Here is a 20110-nt window from a genome sequence, read left to right as displayed (position 1 = left end):
TTGTGATAGCAATTCCCTGTGGAATGGCTGTAAAGGTTTAGCTGTCACTAAACCTTTGTGGGGACAAAATTTACCAGTAGGTTTTTAGCTGATTGTGGAAGCAGGGAGGAAGTAAATGCTTATCCAGAGGTAACTTCCAGTAGCTGTAATTCACCAGTGTTTATCCAGAAAGCGCTGCTGCCCATTTGATAAATTCTGTGAAATCCAGTGTTGACACGTTGTTTTCAGTTGTTTATGTCACCTGTGTGGATACAAGAGCCCAGGTGAGGTAGCTGGGCTTGACAGATGCTCAGCACTGGGGTATTTAACTTTGCAGTAGAACAGCCCCTTGTTCTCTGCTCTAACAGAAGTGCCACTCAGGCCCCTTTAACTGTCACAAAGGTTTTGCTGCCATAACCACAACGTTATTCTAACTGCTGCCAGTGGACCAGAGAGATAAGGGCTGCAGTTGGCAGGTACCTCAGGCTGTCCAGGCACTGAATCGTTGTCTGACATGTCTCTGAGTAACAAACTAGCTGGGTCATTAAACTTCATTGTGTCCAGTGTTTCTATAAGTTTTTCCCTGAGTGACCATCTCTAATGGACCAGTTCTTAATTACACTACAGAACCACTGAGGCCAAGGGCGGGGTGCAGTTAAGAAAAGGCCTTGGCTACTTGCATGGCTAATAGTTTTCTGTCTTACAGAAGTTTTAAAAATCCATTTTGCAGGGGAGCAAAGCTGTTGGGCTCATGCACTTGACTGTATGTCAGTCTAATATCAACTACAACAGAATTTTCCTTTGAGTTGTTCCATAAATTTTTTCCTCATGAAGAAACCATGGTTCCTGGTGTCTTTCTCCAGTACAGCTGTAACACTGGGTATAACTGCAAATCAGTTGTTCTAGTCCAGTATAATTTCTGCTTTAATATAATTGGTGTCTCAACTGTTGAGAAGTCTGGGTCATTAAGCAAAAATGAAATAAAGAATTTTGGGGCTCTTATGTAGGGAAATAAACAGGGTGTCCTGCATTTGGGCATCTCAGTTGTAGTTAACAGGGCAGAAGAGAAGGAAGAGTTTGCAGTAGGGCAAAAGTTGAATTATCAAGAGCCTTTTTCTGGCTGGAGAAATGAGCAGTACACCAAAAACACCGGTTCTTATGGCCTTTTTTGCAATCACATTTATTACCTCTCTTTAAGCACAGACAAACACAGAGTTCCTATTTCTTTTTAAACTATGAATAGAGGGAGTTGCTGAGCTCAAAAGTGTCACAAAAGCTTTTGGCAGTCGAGTGATGTGTGGTTTGTACACCTTTTGTAAGGCATTGCTGTAGCCTCTTCCCACCAGGCATGTTGTTTCTTGCAAAGTTAATTCTAAAAAGAAAAATTCTATTTTGGGGAGATCTTGTATGTAATCTTATGTAATTTCTTACTGTTCTCTCTTTGCTGCTACCAGGAAAATAATGGGAGGCATAAAGTGAAGCTGCAAGACAAAGCCTCTTAAAAGCTTTGCTTTAGTGGGAAAGGGAGGCAGGTTCAAATGTTTAATAAAGATCACAGGTAACGTGAAATTCAGTGATAGTTGTTATTCCATGGTGGTGTGAATTTCCAGGAATTGTAGGTGTGCATGTGTTTATTCAGAACAGACATGGTTCCCACTGTTGTGGGAAAAGTGTTGATACTAACAAGCAGAACGGTGTTTCTGACACTCTTCCTAAATGGAATTAAAAAAAAAATAAATAAAAATCTGGCCTGCATATGTAGTTGACTTTACAAGTTTTTTACAGGGTTGGAAATTGCAGGTTGAAATTTGTGATGCATATGTTCTGATAGCCAAATGTTCTGAAAATAGCTCAGTTGTCTGGGAGTAGCCGTGTGAAATCCTGTATCTGATTCCGAGTTTGGGTGCTAATTAATGCTTGGTGTAACTTCAGCTGTTAGTCCACACACAGCTTTCTATGGGAAACTTGTCTTGAATGTTGGGAATCACATGAATTAGTGTCAAAGTAACCCTGCAGATCCCAAGTCTTGCACTAAGAGGGCTGTGTTGGGGGAGCTGTCTGGTTGCAAACACATTATTCGGGAGGCTCAAAGTGCAGTGGGGGTCTCACTGTTAAATTCTGTGCATCCACATATGTGTGCGTGATTTTCAGTTAGCCATACTTTGGTCCTTTGGTAATTGGCTCAAATCTTGGAACTTTTAAATGTCATAGCACAGAAAAATGGGGTTTAGACTTACAGACCAATTTCTGTTGGAAGGGCCATGCCTGCTCTGACATCCCCTTGCTTGGAGCATCGTCCAGGGAATTTTCAGAGGCTGTGACACTGCAGGCACTGCACCCTCTGTGGGCAACTTGTTGCAGAGTTTAATTTCTCTCATTGGAAATTTTTTACTTCTTTCATGCTGGAATTTCCCTGGCTGCAGCTTTACTGGTGCCCATTGCCTGGACACCTGTGAGAAGGGTCTGATTCTGTCCCTGCTGCAGCTGCCCAGGCAGGTGAGCGACTGTGAGTGTGTGATGTGCAAATGTGACCCTCACCAGCCTTTCCTCCTTTTCCTTTTGGCCAGCTCAGCTGTGGCTCTGCTGGGCTCTGATGGCAGAAATGTGTAGGAGGTTTATGAAGTGAAACATTTGGTCACGTGCTTTGTCTGTGACCCGTCTTTGAAAAAGTTTTGAGAAGCACTGGAAATACAGGTGAAATTCCCAACTCTCTTCTCAGAAGAGGACATTGAACATGTTGAATATTCCTTAGCTTATTTTACTTTTATGAATTTCAAATTAATGAGCTCAGAGGTATCTTTATCTTCTTAGATATTTATTGCGGTCGGAAAGATTCTCATTGTGAACTACCAGAACCAACCAACACCTAAGAAGTGCAGTAATACATGATGTATAGAAACATTTCAAACCTGAGAGGTGCACCAGTTTTGTGCTGCTACAAGAGCAGCCATCCAGAAACTTGGAGTTCTTAAATCCATATTAAAGTTACTCTACATCAGAATATTTGCTGTATGACTTCTTGAGGAGGTGAAGGAGGGAGAGAAAGAAAGGCTGAATTTGTAATACAGATTCAAGTGTTGCTTTTTGTAGTGACAACTGGGAGATGATTTACTTTATTTCTTGTCCGTTTTGGCCTTAATTCTTCCCCATGAGTCTTCTGAACTTCTGCTTGCAAACCTCCTATGTTAAAGAAAGTGTTAGAAACCCTTCCAGAGCACTCTGGCATTAATTATTCCTAGAATTTCAATGAAGTGGGAAGACAATTCAATGAACTTGAATTTTGCATTAGCAATACTGTGCCTTATATGCTTATCTATTATCTGTCCATCTGGCAGCTCACATGCTTGTTGGCACAAGTGCTTTTATTTCCTTTCCTGAAAAATTCTGGCACCCAGTGTATAAACAAGCAGCACTTCGCTCTTCATTTACAATTCAGCATGAAATTCTGAACATTATTAGTTAATTAATATTAAATCTGGTGGATTCTTGCTGGTGTGAGTGCAGTGCTGGAAGCCGGAGCATATGGAGTGCCGAGGAGCCGGCAGATTGGGACCCATCTGTCAGCTGACACACACGAGTTTGGGGGGGGGCAGAGGAACTGCCAGGAGAAATTGGGACTGGGGCTGAGAGCAGCTACAGTCCTCACATGTTCTGGGGGAGGGCCACTGGAAGAATTGCTTTCCCCTGCCCAGTTTGGATAGATGCTTAAAAAATGTACAGAATCTTTGCTGGAAAAACACACTGGCTTTTTGTTCTAAAATTATTGTATTAATAGCAAACAGCACTTTCATGTATGGGCTTTCTGTTACTGCTGCAAGATACTAATTCCTTACTCATCCCAAAGACAGACCAAAGATAACAGGGAAGAGGAAACCTTTCCACTAAGGATGGGGTTTATATATGGGTTTTCCTTCCTTCTGGCCAAGGTTCACTGTCACTCACCAGCTCCTTCAATGTAAGTCTCAAAAAATAACTATTTAAGCTCTTATTGCAGAAATTATCTCTTATAAAAAAAATTAAGTCCCAATTCCCCTCCAACCTTTGAAATCACAGAGATTTGGACTTCAGAAAGCACAAACCACAGCAGGTGCAGTCAGGCAAACATCAACAGGTATCTTAACCTGCTTCTCCAAGTACTAGGGATGAATTCCAGTCTGACACAGGATGCTGGGTGTAAGTTATGCTTGCCCAGCTTACAAGCTTTTAAACCACAGTCTGGTTTCTGAACCAATCACAACTTTTTTTTTAAAAAAAAAGATCTACTGGACCTTCAAGTGAAAAGGTACATATTCAGCACATAGCACCTCCTAAAGCATTTGCACAGATTGTCTCATTTAATTTGGGGAGATAGAAGTTGGTGGTGTGATCAGTGCATTCCCAAAAGACAACTGAGAGGCTTTCAAAGTTAACTCTCCTGTTTATTGTTAACTCAAATGAAATGTGTTTTCAGAGCTGGCCAGAGAAACACAGACCTCGAGTCTCTTTCTCAGTAGGGGTGACATTTGAAATGGTATTAGTTGAATTGGTTTGGAATATCTTCTTCCAAAATGAATTTTTGTGAATTCTTTAAGGAAATTAATGAATCCACAGGCTTATAGAACTTCACTGCAATAAAAGCCAAAAACCTACGTTTGGAATTCACCCCTCCCCAAAATATGCCCATCTTACCGGTTTAATTCCATTTTGTGTGCAGAAAAGCATCTTGCACTAACTCCACAGTAAACTGAAACTTCTGTTCCTTGCATTTGTTTTGTGATGCTTTTTGGCTTCCTGTTGTTATACAAAAGAGCCACTAATTAAAGTAATCCATAGTGTGACTGGGGAGGACTTGTCATAAATAACAAACTGGTTAACTTGGCTGGGTGTTGCTCATTTTTAACAGAAGTTTTGTATTTCTGTCATGCTGTTCACGGAGAAAACTGCTGGCAAATGTTGCTATTACAACTTTATCTTTGGTGTAAATGTACAGTCTTTTCCTCTTGTCACTTTTTAATTTCCCATGTTTCTCCCTGCTGCCAGAAGCAGTGACAGACAGTGAGATGGCAGGTTGGGAGCTTGGCGTTCCCTGCAAGTGCTGCCCCTCCAGCTTGGAGGTGATTCATTCAGCTTTTTATTTATTTAAAGGCATTTAGGTCACTCTGTTAATGCTGTATAGTATGAGGACAGTTGCCTCTCAGGAAATTGCCTTACTTGTAAAAAAATTGTGATTGGTTCAGAAACCAGACTGTGGTTTAAAAGCTTGTAAGCTGGGCAAGCATAACTTACACCCAGCATCCTGTGTCAGACTGGAATTCATCCCTAGTACCTGGAAAACAGGTTAAGATACCTGTTGATGTTTTGCCTGACTGCACCTGCTGTGGTTTGTGCTTTTTGAAGTCCAAATCTCTGCGATTTCAAAGGTTGGAGGGGAATTGGGACTTAATTTTTTTATAAGAGATAATTTCTGCAATAAGAGCTTAGTTATTTTTCGAGACTTACATTGAAGGAGCTGGTGAGTGACAGTGAACCTTGGCCAGAAGGAAGGAAAACCCATATATAAACCCCATCCTTAGTGGAAAGGTTTCCTCTTCCCTGTTATCTTTGGTCTGTCTTTGGGATGAGTAAGGAATTAGTATCTTGCAGCAGTAACAGAAAATAAGTTTGTGGTCCAACCCATGGCAGGGCTGAGTGTGTGTTCCCAGTAGGGAAAAAGGTTTCCTTGCCCAGAAGGAGTTAGAAATGGGATTTCCTAAGAAGATAGGACAGCTGCAGATCAGACAGTACAAATGTTTGGACAAGCCACTGTTTACAAATGAGCAACTGTTTTTATCCCCTTGCCCCTCTATTTTCCTACACTTGTTCCTTCATGAATCATCTAGGTCCTTCCACGTGGACCTGGGCAGGGTGTGAGAAGAGCTTTCTATCAGACACCCAAACAATTTGTATTATAAACTGTATGAAAATCAAAATAAACAAACTTACTGGGGTTTTTTTACCTTTGTTATAATTGGCATTAATTTTACTACGGATTTTTTTGGAGTTTTTAATATGTAACAATTATCAACCTTTTTTTTGAAGGGATTATCTGACTAAAAACCATCCGTCCTGCTTTCCTTTTGCAATTCAGTTTGCCCACAAAAGTCTTGTCATACACAAAGACACTTTGTCAGAGAATATGTTTGTCTTCCTATTAATTGACTTAATTTATCTGATAATATTGCCTCATACTGCAAGAATACTTTCCAATTTGACTTTTGGACTCCAGTGAGCAAAAAAACCAGCTTTTTCTAATCCCTGCTTTCCTGTCAGAAATTAAACTTCCTGGATGGGCTGTTTTAAAAGCTCAGGCCAATGGAATGGTGGTGGGACATGGATTATTGTTCCATATGAGGTCTCCTGGCACTCAGAGGAGCAAGTTGCAAAAACTTGAAGGTGATGGAAGGGAACCAGTTCCTTTAAACATGGATCCTTGGAGATTGATAAAGTGCAGTACTGAAAGATCCAATTTATCAAAGAATGTAACATTTCTGCAAGATGATTTGCTTTCCTTTTTCTATATTTTTTTTTTTTGGCTTTGGGAGTTGCTGATTGTCTTCAATTAATTTTTGTTTTATTTTTTTTTCTTCTTAGTAAAGCGCTTCAGAGAACCAAAGCACGAAAGACGTCCCTGGAGGATATGGTGGGTTTCTGCAGGCTTTATTCTGAATTTTTGTTTGTTTCTTGCATGTTTTAGAAATTGAAGGGATGATTGTTTGCATATGATGATTAAAACAGAGAAAAGTGATGGCAAGAAATTGGTAACTGACAGTGAGGAACCAGAAAAATTACCAGAATACATGAGTCAGTGAAAAGTTACCTTCTGTGTGTTTTCTGGTGAGTCCTTTCTTGCTAAACACTTCCAGGAATCTCTACAGAGATGTTCATTTAGACATAAAGCTTCAGGCTGTGGTTCCTCCTGAACATGGAAACTTAGAGTTGCCCTAAGGTTCGTCTGAACATGCACAAACTTAAATAAGCTTACAGGAAGCTCTCAGCTGGGCTTAAACAGAACTCCATGTTCTGTAGCTATCTTACTGTGTATCAAATAGAAAACAGTATGATAAAAGATAGAAATACATCAGCCATAGAAGAATACAAGGTATAAAAAGTGTATTGGTGTTTATTACATTTTAAAAGTTCCTGGGTTGAAGCAATGCAACATCAGCTGTACCAGTTTTTAGACTGGTGTAAATGTTAGGTTGTCATTCTGCTTGTTGCAGGTTTCAGTGGTTTAAATTCACCTCATAGGGTGCTGCTTTTCAAACTAATCCTGATCTTTATTTTATTGAAAAAATAAATGCAAAATCTTTGTGTGCTACAGTCTACCTCAGCCTGAAATTCTGACAAGTGCAGTGATAGCCCTTAATTTTTAAGCAAAGAATCTTGTTCTGGAACTCAAGTATTGTTATTTTTAGCTTGGCACACTGATTAGATAAGTAACTCACTGGCTTCCTGCCTCATCTCCAACACTCTGCTTTCTGTGTCGTGCAGTGAATGAAGAGAAGGAGCTTTAAGACAAAGTTATCAGGGAGAGTGGATGAATTCAGGCATGAAATGTCATTTGGGTCTGTTGGGGTGTTTGGATCTTTTTAGATGTGGGAACAACAGGCAAAATGGGTGTTGCTCTGTATAAAGAACACACTCTTGCCTGCAGAATACTTTTGTTATGATTGCTGTATTTAACATCTAATAAAATGCCCACTAAAAGTTTTGGTTTTGTGCAAAGGGTGATGGTAAAAGAATGGTAAGGGTCAGAGTCAATACTGAATCAGTATCTAAATGGGGTATTTATATTTCCCTTTAAGTGGCGAACGACTTTCTCTCTGGCTTTGTCACCTGCTTTGAAGATAATGCTGTCAAGGTTGGAATTCTGCAGTGTGTTTTAAGCTGTTGTACTACAGATAAAATTCGGTGAAACCACTTCATGCTTTCAGATAAAAAATACGTTGGCTTTTAAATAAAATACTGTAGATAAAGAACTCATTAGCCAGCTATTAAATTGTTCACCCACAAGCCTGTGATGAGGATTTTATTTTTGTCTGTACCATAAACTTGCTAAAAATGTATAAACATGAAAGGCCCAAAATACCTAGAGAGACCAGGATACTCATTGTTTCCCAGGGGTTATTAAAGACTTAGCTAGATTTATTGAGGATTAACTCATGGATAATGCATGTGATACCAAGAGGATATCCACAGACTTTAAATTTACAGGGGTAGGTTTCAAGTTAATATGATTTGGGTTATTGTTAGCAGTATTCAAGAAGAAACAGGGGCAGAATTTGAAATGGAACGTTGTTAAATAAGCTAAATACCATGACACCTTTATCATGTAAGCAGTTTTGTGTGTCTTAAAAGCTGTTTTTACTCTCCACAGGTTTTTAGATACTTCCAAGCAAGCCATAGGGATGTTGTTCATCCACTTTGCAAATGTCTATTTGTCAGACCTTACAGAAGAAGACCCCTGTTCACTGTGAGTGTTTCATTTTAGAATAATTGGTCTTTGTGGAAGTTCTGTGGCTGAGTTTCATGGTGTGTGTGGATGGTAGGGTAAGGTAGAACTGAAAAACCAGTTTTCATTCTAAAAATCAATCACTTTCAAAAGCGTGTGGTTTAAGCTTAGTTAATGATCAAGGGTTGGAGTTCTGCTCTTTAAATTCATGGCTGGCAGGATTCTGGGCTGTATATAGATATTTTAGACCTAGGGCAAAGTCTTACTACTTCTCCCTCTGCAGTGAACGAGTGAGGATTTGGGATGCACGTTGTAGTATGAGTCTGTTCACTGAAGGAGGTGCTGGGACCAGAGGAAATGAGTATCCAGCTGTGCCCACTGCCCTCCCAGTGCTCTGCTCACTGTGTTAAAGCCAAGCTCACATACAAAGGCAGGTTGCTTTCAGGGTTATTTAGCAAAAATCATTTGTGCTTCTACTTTCTTCTAAGCTCTGCATTTGCTGCTGCAGCATTGTTTTCATTTTGTTAAGACTGGGGAATCCTACTCAGCAGTCAGGCACTCACAGCAGAAATTAATTTTGCAATGTCACGCTTGGAGCGCTGTGACTAAACAGATGAACGTTGCACTGTAGTGTGTTAAACCTGAAGATTTGATGACTAAGACCCCATCAGGCTCTTTACAGGAGCTCCTGAAGCAAATGGTAATTGTTTGAGTTTGTTCTTGATAAGGCTCAGGCTCGAAGTAGCTACACAGTCCTGGTAATGGAAGCTGCGAAATTACTTTTAAAAAACCCAGTAATTTGCCTTTTAGGACCAATCCAGTCCCTTCAGTGGCATCTGCTCACTTGTTGTCCTTTGCTAAACAAAGGAGACACACAGCTCAAGGAATATGCTTGTGTTGCTGCACAAGCCTGTTTTATTTCCTTTATTCCCCCTTGGTTTCTTTTTGTGTTCCTACAGGCTATAAATGCACAAGGAAAACACAGCTTTCCCTCTTCCCAGCACAGAGCATTTTGGTAGGGAAATTGCATTTATTTTAACACATTAACTGTAAAGTTTGAGTTATAATGATGACAGTTTCAGTAATACCAGGCATCATTGTAAGGATTTTCCTTGCTTACAGATTTAAGAATTTCCTGACAGATTTAAAAACTGGCAGGTGAAAATTGCTTTTGTTCCCCTTTTATAACTCAAAGTATACATTCAAGTGAGCTCCCCAAAGCATGTCGAAAATTATCACTGCTTAAAGGTAAAGCACAATAGTTTATTACAGTATTTTAAAAATACCTTTGTGCCGTGTACTGTGCCTTCAAAATAAAGGGTTTACTGACAAGTGCATTCTCTCCTGCAGTCTGCATAATTTTATTTTCAAATGCCACTTTAATGTAAGTGTAACATGACACAAAACAAGAGAGTGAGGTTATCCACTGTTCTCAGGATAACAGAAATTACAGTGTGCAGCTGTATAATTTCTCAGACAAGGGTGTAGGTTCTTTTTAGCAGAAAAAATACCATGTAATATTACCCAAAGCTGCTTGTCCTGTCTTAGGAAAAATATATATAAAATTTGAAAGTGGGTCAAAACTAGCGACTAAAAGCAACATTTCTGTCTGTGACTTGAAATAATAATAATTTTACTCAGCAAATTCAAACTTGGGTGGTTTTCTGTTCCTTCCTGTTTTGTAGCTTTTGGGTTCTTTTCAGAACAAAACCAGAAAATGTAGTTTTAGAAAACACTGTAGTTCAGAGCTTGGAGAGAACTACAACTGGAAGTTGCCATTCGTTAGCTGGGGGATGTAGTGCTGCGTGTCATCATATCAAAGCTGACAAAACAACTCTTACAAACACCTTGATGGGCGGGTGGTTGTTGGAATTTGGGGCCGTGCCGGGAGCCGTGACTGGATGTGAAGGTGTCTCCCTGCTCCCGGCGCTGCCTTCCTGCTGCGGGCTTACAGCAGCCTCTTGTGGCCTCAGCGTGACTTGTGCAGGCTTGTCAGTGCCGAGTTTGCCTCCTTCTGGGTCTTCATGTTGGTCTAATATGAAGTTAATTAAAACTGAGATTTGCCAGACAGTTCTTAGAAAATAACTATTTTTAGGAATCTTATGGAACATCCACTTCATTTTTAATTTTCACCTGCTCTTGAATGGGATTTTGAGGGTCAGAGGAGCTCCTCTTTTACTATTTTGAATGCACAAATTCTGTTTTGCTTTACACTTTTGATGCTGTTTGGCCCATGTGGATTTGTCTCTGCAGCTGCAGAAGCCCACAGGTCCCTGATTGCTGTTTTTATCCCTGCAGATAAGTTCCTATAGACTCTAGGGTTTACCTTAAGTATTTGGAATTACCAAATAAGAACCTCAATAACAGGGATTTACTATATCTCTTACAGCTGGCTCTTTCTCAAATGCAGTTTTGTTCAGCTAAAACTGGTGATATTAAATAAACCAAACTGACTTAGAAAATGCTCTGAATTTCAGCTGCATCTTCAAATGACCCTAAGAATTAATTTGAAATCTCTGGTTTTTTGAAGCATAGGTAAGATCCCAGAAGCTGCTTTTGAAACAATAAAATTAGTATTGCAGCAGTTTGTCCCTTGAGGGCTGGTTTGGTTTGGTTTGGTTATGGATTTTTTCCTGGGAAGGCTTATGTCTGATACTTAAATGTTCATTGGATAAGAACTGAAGTGCAAGAAAGTAGATCAGTTCCTAACACAAAATAAGTTGAAATTTGGCCTCAGTAGTGACAGTACTCTCTGGGTATGGTATTCACTGCTCACTGCTCATTGCTGGGGCAGGGAACAGGCTCCCTTGAGCAAGAAAAGCTCTAGTTGTGTTGACTTTCCCCCTTGGCATAAAACTTCTAGGTTGGACTTTTTACCTTCAAATTCATTGAGATGTCTTTAAGGTAACTTCTGGTCTTATTCCTTTGGTTTTAGTCAAGTTTCCATGCAAAATTAAACTGTAATGGTAAAAAAGAAATCTGGTTTTAATTTCAAGGAATAATTTAATGTTGGAGTTTATGTAGAGTATGCACACAGCAGAGTTCATGAATTTGGAATTTAAGTTTAAGGACAGAAACAAAATATTGAGACTGCTAAAACTATATAAATTTTAGTCTGTGTAATTACAGAGGTGGGTAGATGATTGTTCTCCATACTCTGGCTTCTCAACACGTGTGCAACAGATCTTTTATTGATTGTGGTATTAAAATACCCTGAACCTGTAGAAAATGGACCTTTGCTCCTTGTTTTCTCTTACATTTTTCCTCTCAGGTACCTTATCAACTTCTTGCTCGATGCCACCTTGGGAATGCTGCTGATCTACATCGGGATCCGAGCCGTCAGCAGCCTCGTGGAGTGGCAGCAGTGGGAGTCCCTTCGCTTTGGGGAATATGGTAAATGGGCCCTCTTCTGGGCTGAAATGACTTCCAGGAGAGAATCTCAGAGTATTTCAGCCAGTGCTTAACTCATCTGAAGATCATTTCACAGTCATTTTAGTATTTTACTTGTAATGAAGGTTCTTTTAAGTTCTATATCTCAGCATGCACCTTCTGTCTTAAAAAGATCAACGCTGCCCTTTGTCAAGGTGAAGCCATTCCCCCTTGTCCTATCACTCCATGCCCTTGTCAAAAGACCCTTTCAGGTACTGGAAGGCCACAATAAGGTCACTCCAGAGCCTTCTCTTCTCCAGGCTTCTCCTCTCTTCTCCACCCCGTGGGTGGCCAGGGGTCTGCTCATTGAAAGGTATCAAATCTTGGGGCATTTTATTTGGAGTAGTAAAGCCAAGTTCTCAGCTTGGAGATCACTGTGATTTCAGTTTGTTATCAAGTGCAGGAAAACAAACAAGAACCTTCCCCCCCTGTCCCCAGACAAGTCTCTTCTTGTGACTGAGTGATGTTGTTTGTGTTTCTAGAGCCTAAATAATCATTTGTCTCAAGTTAGTTCTCACTGTGAGCTCATTTCCCTTCTTAGCTCTATTACTTGATCCCTGGTGATTCATTACTTGAAGCTGTCACAAAAATAGCAGTGTCCTGCTGGTTTTAAAAGCTTCTTCTTTATATGGAGGATAGTTTTTAAGCATAAATGCCTCAAGGAAGGAATGGATACCAAAATATCAGCATTTATAAATGGTTGCTGTTTGTACAGCAAAACAGCACCACATGCTGATTTATGAACAAAGTAGCATGATGATCCCTCAGGGGCTTTTTTAATGTCAGAATTTTAAATTTTATTAGATTTGTCTTCATATTTCCAGTTTTGTATTTTCAGATTCATCACGTCAGCAGTTGGATTTTAGTAGAGGTGCAGAATCAGTTAATATATTTGAGTATGTAAAGAGGAGAAAAGCAGTCATGAGCTGTGCTGAAAAGAATGTTCCCTGTGTTCTCCTTCCCTTCTTGTCTTGGGCTGCTGTAGCTGTGTGAGTAGCAAACAGGTGATAAATCCCTCTTGGTGACTGTAAACTCTGCTGGCAACTGAATGTGCTGTGGACTCTTTGCTTGTCTTTGCTTCTCATGTGGCAAAACTGAGAAACTGTATCTGATGCATCTTTTCCCTCCAGCTCTTTGTTTGCCACTGGCAGAGCAAGTTACTTGCAGCCATGTGGGGTAGAGAGTACTGACTTTAAAACTATTGAAAATTTGTTTTGGAGTTGTTCTGTGAGTTGGGGTTTTCTTGAGAGAATTTTTCAGGATTTGAAGAACAGAGAGAAGATACAGGATAGAGGAATAACAGGTATCTTGTTCAAGAGCTGTCTGAAAACGTGCTTCTGCAAAGCAGCTGATGGCAGTAGCAGACACTGGTATAGACTACTTTTGCATTGCCCAGCATATTCCTAAGATGCTGCTACAGTGTCACTGCAGAGGGTTCAAAATGTTTCAGTTTCATTCTTTATTTGCTTTTCTCGCAGTAACAAGATTTCCACTAATTTGCTGGATTATTCTATAAATGCAACTTGTACACAAGAGGTATAAAATTAGAATTCAAGAGAAGCTGTGAGAGACTTTAGAAATGGAATTAGAGCTTTGACTTCAACATGAACACTGAAGTTCTAATTTGAGTTTGTATACTGAGCCTCTGAATGTACAAATGTCCTAAATATTCTTGGGAGCACCTTCTGGATGTGGTGATGTTAACAACTTGAATTTCATGGCTTATAGGAAGGGATCTCCAGAGGTCATATGATCCAACCTCTTGCTCAAAGCAGGATTAACTTCAAAGCTGAAGTGTGTTGTTCAGGGCATGGTCCATCCAGTTGTTAATTTGTCCATGGTTTGAGATTTAAGAACCCCTTTGAACAATCTACTCCAGTACTTAACCACTCTCATTGTGAAAGCTTTTTTCCTTTATATCAGAATTGTGTCTCCACCCATCCAGTCCATCCTTCCCAGCTTTTCTGCAAGGATACTACTGAGAGACTGTCATAAACTACAGTATGTAGTTGTGAAACTTGAGCATTTTGTTGAGTGTTGATCATTAGCTCACACTGTAAAACGTGGTTAGGAAGTTTGCTTTGTTTTGGACTCCAATCTGATTTACCAGTTTCTCTGTGTGGCATTTAAGCTGCAAACAGTCTCAGCCTATTACCAACTATTAATCCTGAAAGCCTTTCAGAAATGTTCCAGAAAAGGAAGTAGCAACTGTCCATTATGCATTACAAACACATAAAGGCATCTGATTTTCCATTGCCCATTATTCATCCCCAGGCTAAAAGTTTTGAGCTGTCTTTAAAGATGTTACAGAAGCTGCAGCAAAGACTAAAGTGCTGTCATACCCCTCCAGACCTTCCTTTTGTTTTCCAGTGAAGTGCTGCTTTGAACTCACCTGCAAAGCTTGTTAGGCCTAACACTCCTCTTTTTTCCTCTTTTTTTTTTTCCTGCTCTCTTTCATAGAGTCTAAGAATCTGCACAAGTTTTCCTGGTCAAATATTTGTGGTTTTCATCCTGTTCTGGCAGATAACTTCATGCACTCGGGTTCTTACTCTGCCACAGTGGGGTGCAGCAGAATTTCAAACCCTTTGACATTGAAATTAAAATGTGATCTTAATTTTTTTGTTCAATTAAATTTTTCATAGGAGCCCTTGCACATGTTGCTTCAGTTGTGATCAGTTACTTATGGTCACTAACTTTGTAGAGAGGAAAAATATGTTTAAGGTAGCCCAGGGAGAGTGGCAAAATCATGGTTCTACTTAGACTGAAGAGAAGTGTGTTTTCCCCCAACTGTGTTTCCCTTAAGTTTTCCTTTTCAAAGGAAAACTTCATGCTTCATGACAGAGGGTCAAAATTAACAATGGGCTGGGAAACAAATGTAATGCAACTTTATTTGTCTTGCTTTCATCAGATTATATGAAACAGTGCTCTTAGTACAGGTACTGCTGAATTGGATCAAGTCCTGTGAGATCCAGTTTCTTTTTGAAAGGTGGGGTGAGGCTGAGGGAGGGGAAGGAGCAGCCCTAAAGGAATCAGGAGAGGACAGTTTCAGAGGATTTAGCTGCCCTGCTGCCTCTTCCAACACTGCTTTTCTGAGGTGTTTACTGTGAAGTAAAATCAAATCTATGCATGTATTGAACCTTCCTTCTTCCTTGCAGGTGACCCCCTGCAGTGCAGTGCTTGGGTGGGCCAGTGTGCTCTGTACATAATGATTATGACATTTGAGAAAACCATCATCATCATAGTGCTGCTTATACCTCAGTGGAAAGAGGTTTGTCCTTTTACAGCATTTTACAGACAAATGAATTTCAGGTGGAAGCTGTAAAGACTTTAGGTAGTGTTTCTGGGTTTGGTTCAGGCATCATAGCTGTCTACAGTCATTGCTATTAAATCTGTGGTACTGATATGTTCTTTTAGTTTAATTGGGATACTGCTAATGAGGCTTCCTGACATCCATTGCCAGGAACATCCTATCATATTTTGAAGGGGTTTTTTATATACTCTGATATCTAAAATTTTATTCTATGTCCTTGTCTAACGTGCTCTTTATTCTTAATTCTTTAACTCTTACTTATGGCTATTTTATATTCTTGCATTTAAATTTTAAAGAATTTCCTTCGTCTGACCTTTTTAATAGATTTAACTGTAGCCTTTAGAAGTTTGCAGTGGATTGTAAAGCCACTGCTGATGACTAGATAAATATTTATTTTGATAGACTCTGCAGCTGAATTTTCAAAGTGATGTTGTTACAGCCCATTAAAACCAGTTTAGCCTTGTTGTTTGCTCTGGACTACTTTGGGAACTGTCTTCCTACTGTGCATTTTGTAAAACTTTGCTCTATTTAAATTTCCTAAAGATGGAACTTAAGACATGTTCCTTGGGAGCACACAGCTCTAAAATGTCCAAGATGATTCTCACACAGCTCCTCAGATTTCTGTAAGCAAAAATGACAGAGATAAGTTTCTTGTCAGCCCCACTTACTTATCTGTGGTAATTTATAAGCTGTCCTAAGTACTTTGCTTTTCTCAAAGCTGTCCTTTTTTGGTTCCTCTGCGTTATTTCTGTCGCATTAGCTGGCACATGAACATTGCACTGCCTAACCCAGTTTGTGCACATGCTGCCCTGATCTGAACTTGTGCTCTTCTTTTCACAGGTGGCTTTATTGAATCCCATAGAGAACCCCCAGCTGGAGCTGGCCATCGTCATGCTGATAGTTCCCTTCTTTGTTAATGTTAGTACAACTTGAACGCTTCTCTAAAATGTTTGCTTGGAGATCTTTCTACCACATCTTCATTAATTAACATTAGTCCTTAAAACACAGTGTTATCTTGGTGCTTAAGAGAAGGGGTGTTAAGGAATGGATAAAATGTCTGGATATGTAGATTTTACAAAGCTAAAATCCACACTGAGCTAAGGGATGGGGCTCAGGAGAGGGACAGAAATGCCTCATAGACCTCTTTGGCCTGATGACTTCAGTAGGTTGGATGTAATACTGAAATACTGACACAGAGGTTATAAAATTGCAGTGAAATTTGCTTCAGGAAGCAGTTGGTCTAAGGACAGATGTAATGTGAAGTATCCAGTGTCTGACCACAGGCTGGCCTATGGTGGAGCAGAGGAAAAGGGCAAGGGTGCAGTCATGCTTCCCAAAGTGTACTCTTTCAGGAATCTGGGATTTAGGGATTAGAGCCAGGGATAGTGGGTGTCCTTGCATTTAATAACTGCTGGTAAAGCTTTGCTGCATGAAGAGTTAATATATAATCACTGTGAATAGTCACTACTTTTCTTATTTTCTTCTCTTCCACAAAGGAATCAAGTAGCTGGGTTCTGGGGCATTCCTGTGCTGTGTAAAAAGCCATGTGGCACTGTGCCTGCACAAGGTGGTTTGGCCAATTCAGAATTATTGTCAACTCCAAATACTGACCAAATGAACTTATTCTACTCTGAAGAAAGCTGAACTGTCACTTTCCCCTTCTCTTTGACAGGCATTGATGTTCTGGGTAGTAGATAATTTTCTTATGAAGAAAGGGAAGACAAAAGCTAAACTTGAAGAAAAGGAAGCAGGACAAGATTCAAGAAATGGAAGTAAAGTCCGGTACAGGAGAGCAGCGTCACATGAAGAGTCAGAGTCAGAAGTATGTAGAGTTCACCACTGCAGTTAATGCAATATCAACCCAGTTCACCCCTCCTGCCATTGATTTCATTGGAACACTGTCAACTGAGGTTTGATTTTCTGTGCATGTACCCCTAGCAGCAGTTCCCAGCATTTGCTGTGGAGAACCAGTTAAGAAAAATGTCTTTGTTGCACCACTCTGGCAGTTGATTTCCTTCCAGATGGGCAGGAAGACACAATAAAATATGTAAATATCCCAGGTGAGCTGTGCTGCAGATACTTTTAAAAAAAACCCACCCCACAGGGGATACAAAACAAACAGACAATTCTAATTCAAAGAGAGGTTAATAGCTTAAAGTGAGAGGGAGCTGGTGGAGGCAACTGACCTGATTTTGGAGAACCATTTACATACTTGCCTTAGCATAATTTTATTCTAAATCACACTAAGTGAGCAGCTTTTAGTTTAGCTGAAGGGATGGGTCATTTCTTTGAGGGTAAGTTGTTTTAGCTTTAGTAAGTTAATGTAACTTTTCTGTGTGATAAACAGTGCTATTTATAGGAGGTTTTCCTTAATAAAATGACTCCATGGTACCAGTTTGGAGAGAGAGCTTAAATATTCTCTCTCAAACTGCCCCTGCTGTTCTGGAGGTGCAGGTTTAGGCTCAGTGGCTGTAGTGAGATCAATATGCATGCATCCTTCTTTGAAATTTATGGAGCTCCCAGATAAGGTGTGTGATGGTGTTTGACAGTGCAGGCAGTAAATCCTAATTGTGGTCTGTCACCTCTTCCCTGACAACAAGGCGCTTTGCAAGCATGAAAAAAAAAAAGGTGAAAGTTTAAAAGCAGAAAGAAGAAAGAGTGAGTGGTCCACATTTGTTTTTAGATCCTGATTTCAGCCGATGACGAGATGGAGGAGTCGGAGGCCGAGGAGGATCTGCGCAGGCTGACCAGCTTGAAGCCCATCAAGAAGAAGAAGCACCGCTTTGGTCTGCCCGTATGACACAGCCCCTGGCCTGTGTGATTGCAGGTTTTTCGTGGCAAAAAGAACTTTGTCAGTGGGGTTTAATGTTGCAATTGCATCTCCGTTCGCATACAAACTGACTCAAAAAGCAAGGTCTCCCAACAGAAGGGGAGCAGTTGGAAGACTTCCAGCTCAGTTGCACTACAGACACACTGACCAATTATGCAAGAATGTCTTCTCATCATGGGTGAAAAACTGCAGAGGTGTTAAAGATGAGTCACTAAGGAGTTTTGTGTCAGAGAAGATCAGAGAGAACAGATCAGAATCTTTCACTTTTGGTTACTGATGAGACAGTGTAAGAAGTTCTCAAAAAGGCATCAGAGTTGACTAAGTTAAAGGAGTGTGTTTTATTACTAAAACTGGCTTTTGCAGCATAATTCCTAGAGCAGAATAGTTTATGGTTACAAGCTGTAACTTAACATTATTTTTTTAAGTACAAATGTTTACTTGCTACCGGGTACCTATGGAACTAATAGGTGGAACAAAGATTTTTTTCCAAGTCTCCTCAAATCTATTTGACTATTTTATATTTAAGTTATATTTTCATACAGTTGTATTTAAAGATTCTCTTTGTCAGAGAAAAGGGTGCAGTTCCCTTTTTTTGTGCAGAACAGGTCAAAATATTTGTAGTGAAAATCTTATTTATCCTTATGTCCTGGTTTAAGACAAAGGGATTGCAAAGGGAAGAGCTCTCTGTCACTGCTGAAGTCACCAAATATCACTAAAAATGCAGTCCTATGTGTGCTTTCAACCACATAATTCGAAAATACCTTTTTTAATAGGAGGTGGTGTTTGCATATTTGACAAATGTGCACTTTAGTGTATGACAAAAATCCGTTGTGATGGTTATTTGTGAAATGAGTATCTGTGGATGACTCATTATTTCTGTTCCTGCAAGTCTCTTGTGCATACCTCTCAAATGACCCAAAAGAGATGGAACACTTCTGACACTTTTCCTTTTGTAGGGCCTGTGGTACAGGGCCGTGATCTGACTGAAGCAGTTGTGCTACAATATTGCAAAAAACAATTCTGTCCCTTGTTTTTTTTTTTGGAAAAACAATCCTGTATTTAATGTGCTTAACAGCAACAACAAAAAAATGTCTCCTGTTTCATTTCTATAAAGTCTCATTATGCTTTAGCAGTTAAAAAAACAAACAACCCAAGGGGTACAGTGCAGTTGTTACTACAGAATTTCTGTGATTTTCAGTGTCTCTCTTCTGGTAGTTGACAACACATGCTCGTCTGAAACCTAGCAGACATGTTTGCAGTGACATCCTTTTGCTTTGCATGTTTCCTCAATGGTTGTTTCTGACAGCTTTCCTTGCTTAGCTAAACCTTGTGCAGGACAAGGCGACGTGTCAAAGAGGTGACAACAGAGCTTAAGTGCAAATCTGTTGTAGGATCTGGACACCGGGAAAGTCCCAAGCCTTAAACCAAAACAGTTTCATTGGAAAACTGCTCAGAACTTTGTAAGATTTTTTTACATTTTTTTATAGATTTACTAGGTCTTAATGTGATTTATTATCCAGACCACTTAAATGGGCCTTAGTAAATGCTGAGCTGTGTGCTCCCGTGCTTACTGTCCCTACTCCAGCATTCCCTTTCCCTGCGTGGCTGCCGAGGTGAACACGATGCTCCCAGACCTCAGCGTGTCCAGCCGGCTCCAAGGGCCATTTTACCAAACCTGAGGTTTTAGTTGAGCCACTGACCTTCGTTACTGTGCACTGAAATGTCAGAACTGCAATAAGTTACAGCACTAGTGTTTCTTTTAGACTAAATCTACAAACTAATGACATCAGGAGCTTAATTGAGTTCTTTTTGATGTCGGGGGGGGGGGGGTAGGGAAATGTCCCTGATCAGTGTTGCCTCTGTTTTAGGTTTTTTGGGATTTTTTTATTGATTGTGTGACTTGCATCTTCTCTTGATGATTTACCACTGGGTGGGTGCGGGTTTCCAGAAGCACAGTACTTCCAGGAATTCATTTTCAGCAACAGAATAGTCTAGTACAACTCGCTTTTCCAAAGGGATTAAGAGCTAGGACTGGCTCTTGTCGCAAATGTCAGCATTTATTTCTTTTAGCATAGGATTTGTTCTGTTCCAG

The 20110-nt window shown here is 40.0% G+C and overlaps 1 protein-coding gene across 1 annotated transcript; it reads left to right on the top strand.

Annotated features, from left to right (window-relative positions):
- Nucleotides 1-6526: 6526 nt before the first annotated feature.
- Nucleotides 6527-19850, top strand: LOC103757532 (store-operated calcium entry regulator STIMATE). The gene is made up of 7 exons (XM_018068577.2): nt 6527-6637; nt 8375-8470; nt 11721-11842; nt 15034-15146; nt 16029-16106; nt 16861-17010; nt 17872-19850. The coding sequence occupies exons 2-7, from the start codon at nt 8406-8408 to the stop codon at nt 17986-17988; spliced, it is 645 nt and encodes a 214-aa protein (XP_017924066.1). The 5' UTR covers nt 6527-6637; nt 8375-8405; the 3' UTR covers nt 17989-19850.
- The last annotated feature ends 260 nt before the right edge of the window (nt 19851-20110 follow it).

Source organism: Manacus vitellinus, unplaced genomic scaffold (genome assembly GCF_001715985.3).
Source record: "Manacus vitellinus isolate BGI_N305 unplaced genomic scaffold, ASM171598v3 scaffold_14_pilon, whole genome shotgun sequence".
Classification (NCBI taxonomy): Eukaryota; Metazoa; Chordata; class Aves; order Passeriformes; family Pipridae; genus Manacus; species Manacus vitellinus.
Note: the sequence above shows the minus strand (reverse complement) of the source record. Positions and strands in the feature narration are given on the sequence as shown.

Excerpts from the sequence above, each read along its gene's own strand:
- LOC103757532 (XM_018068577.2), top strand. The coding sequence starts at position 8,406 with ATGTTGTTCATCCACTTTGCAAATGTCTATTTGTCAGACCTTACAGAA. Across the intron at positions 11,843-15,033 it reads CCTTCGCTTTGGGGAATATG|GTGACCCCCTGCAGTGCAGT; the intron begins GTAAATGGGCCC and ends TCTTCCTTGCAG. Across the intron at positions 15,147-16,028 it reads TTATACCTCAGTGGAAAGAG|GTGGCTTTATTGAATCCCAT; the intron begins GTTTGTCCTTTT and ends TTCTTTTCACAG.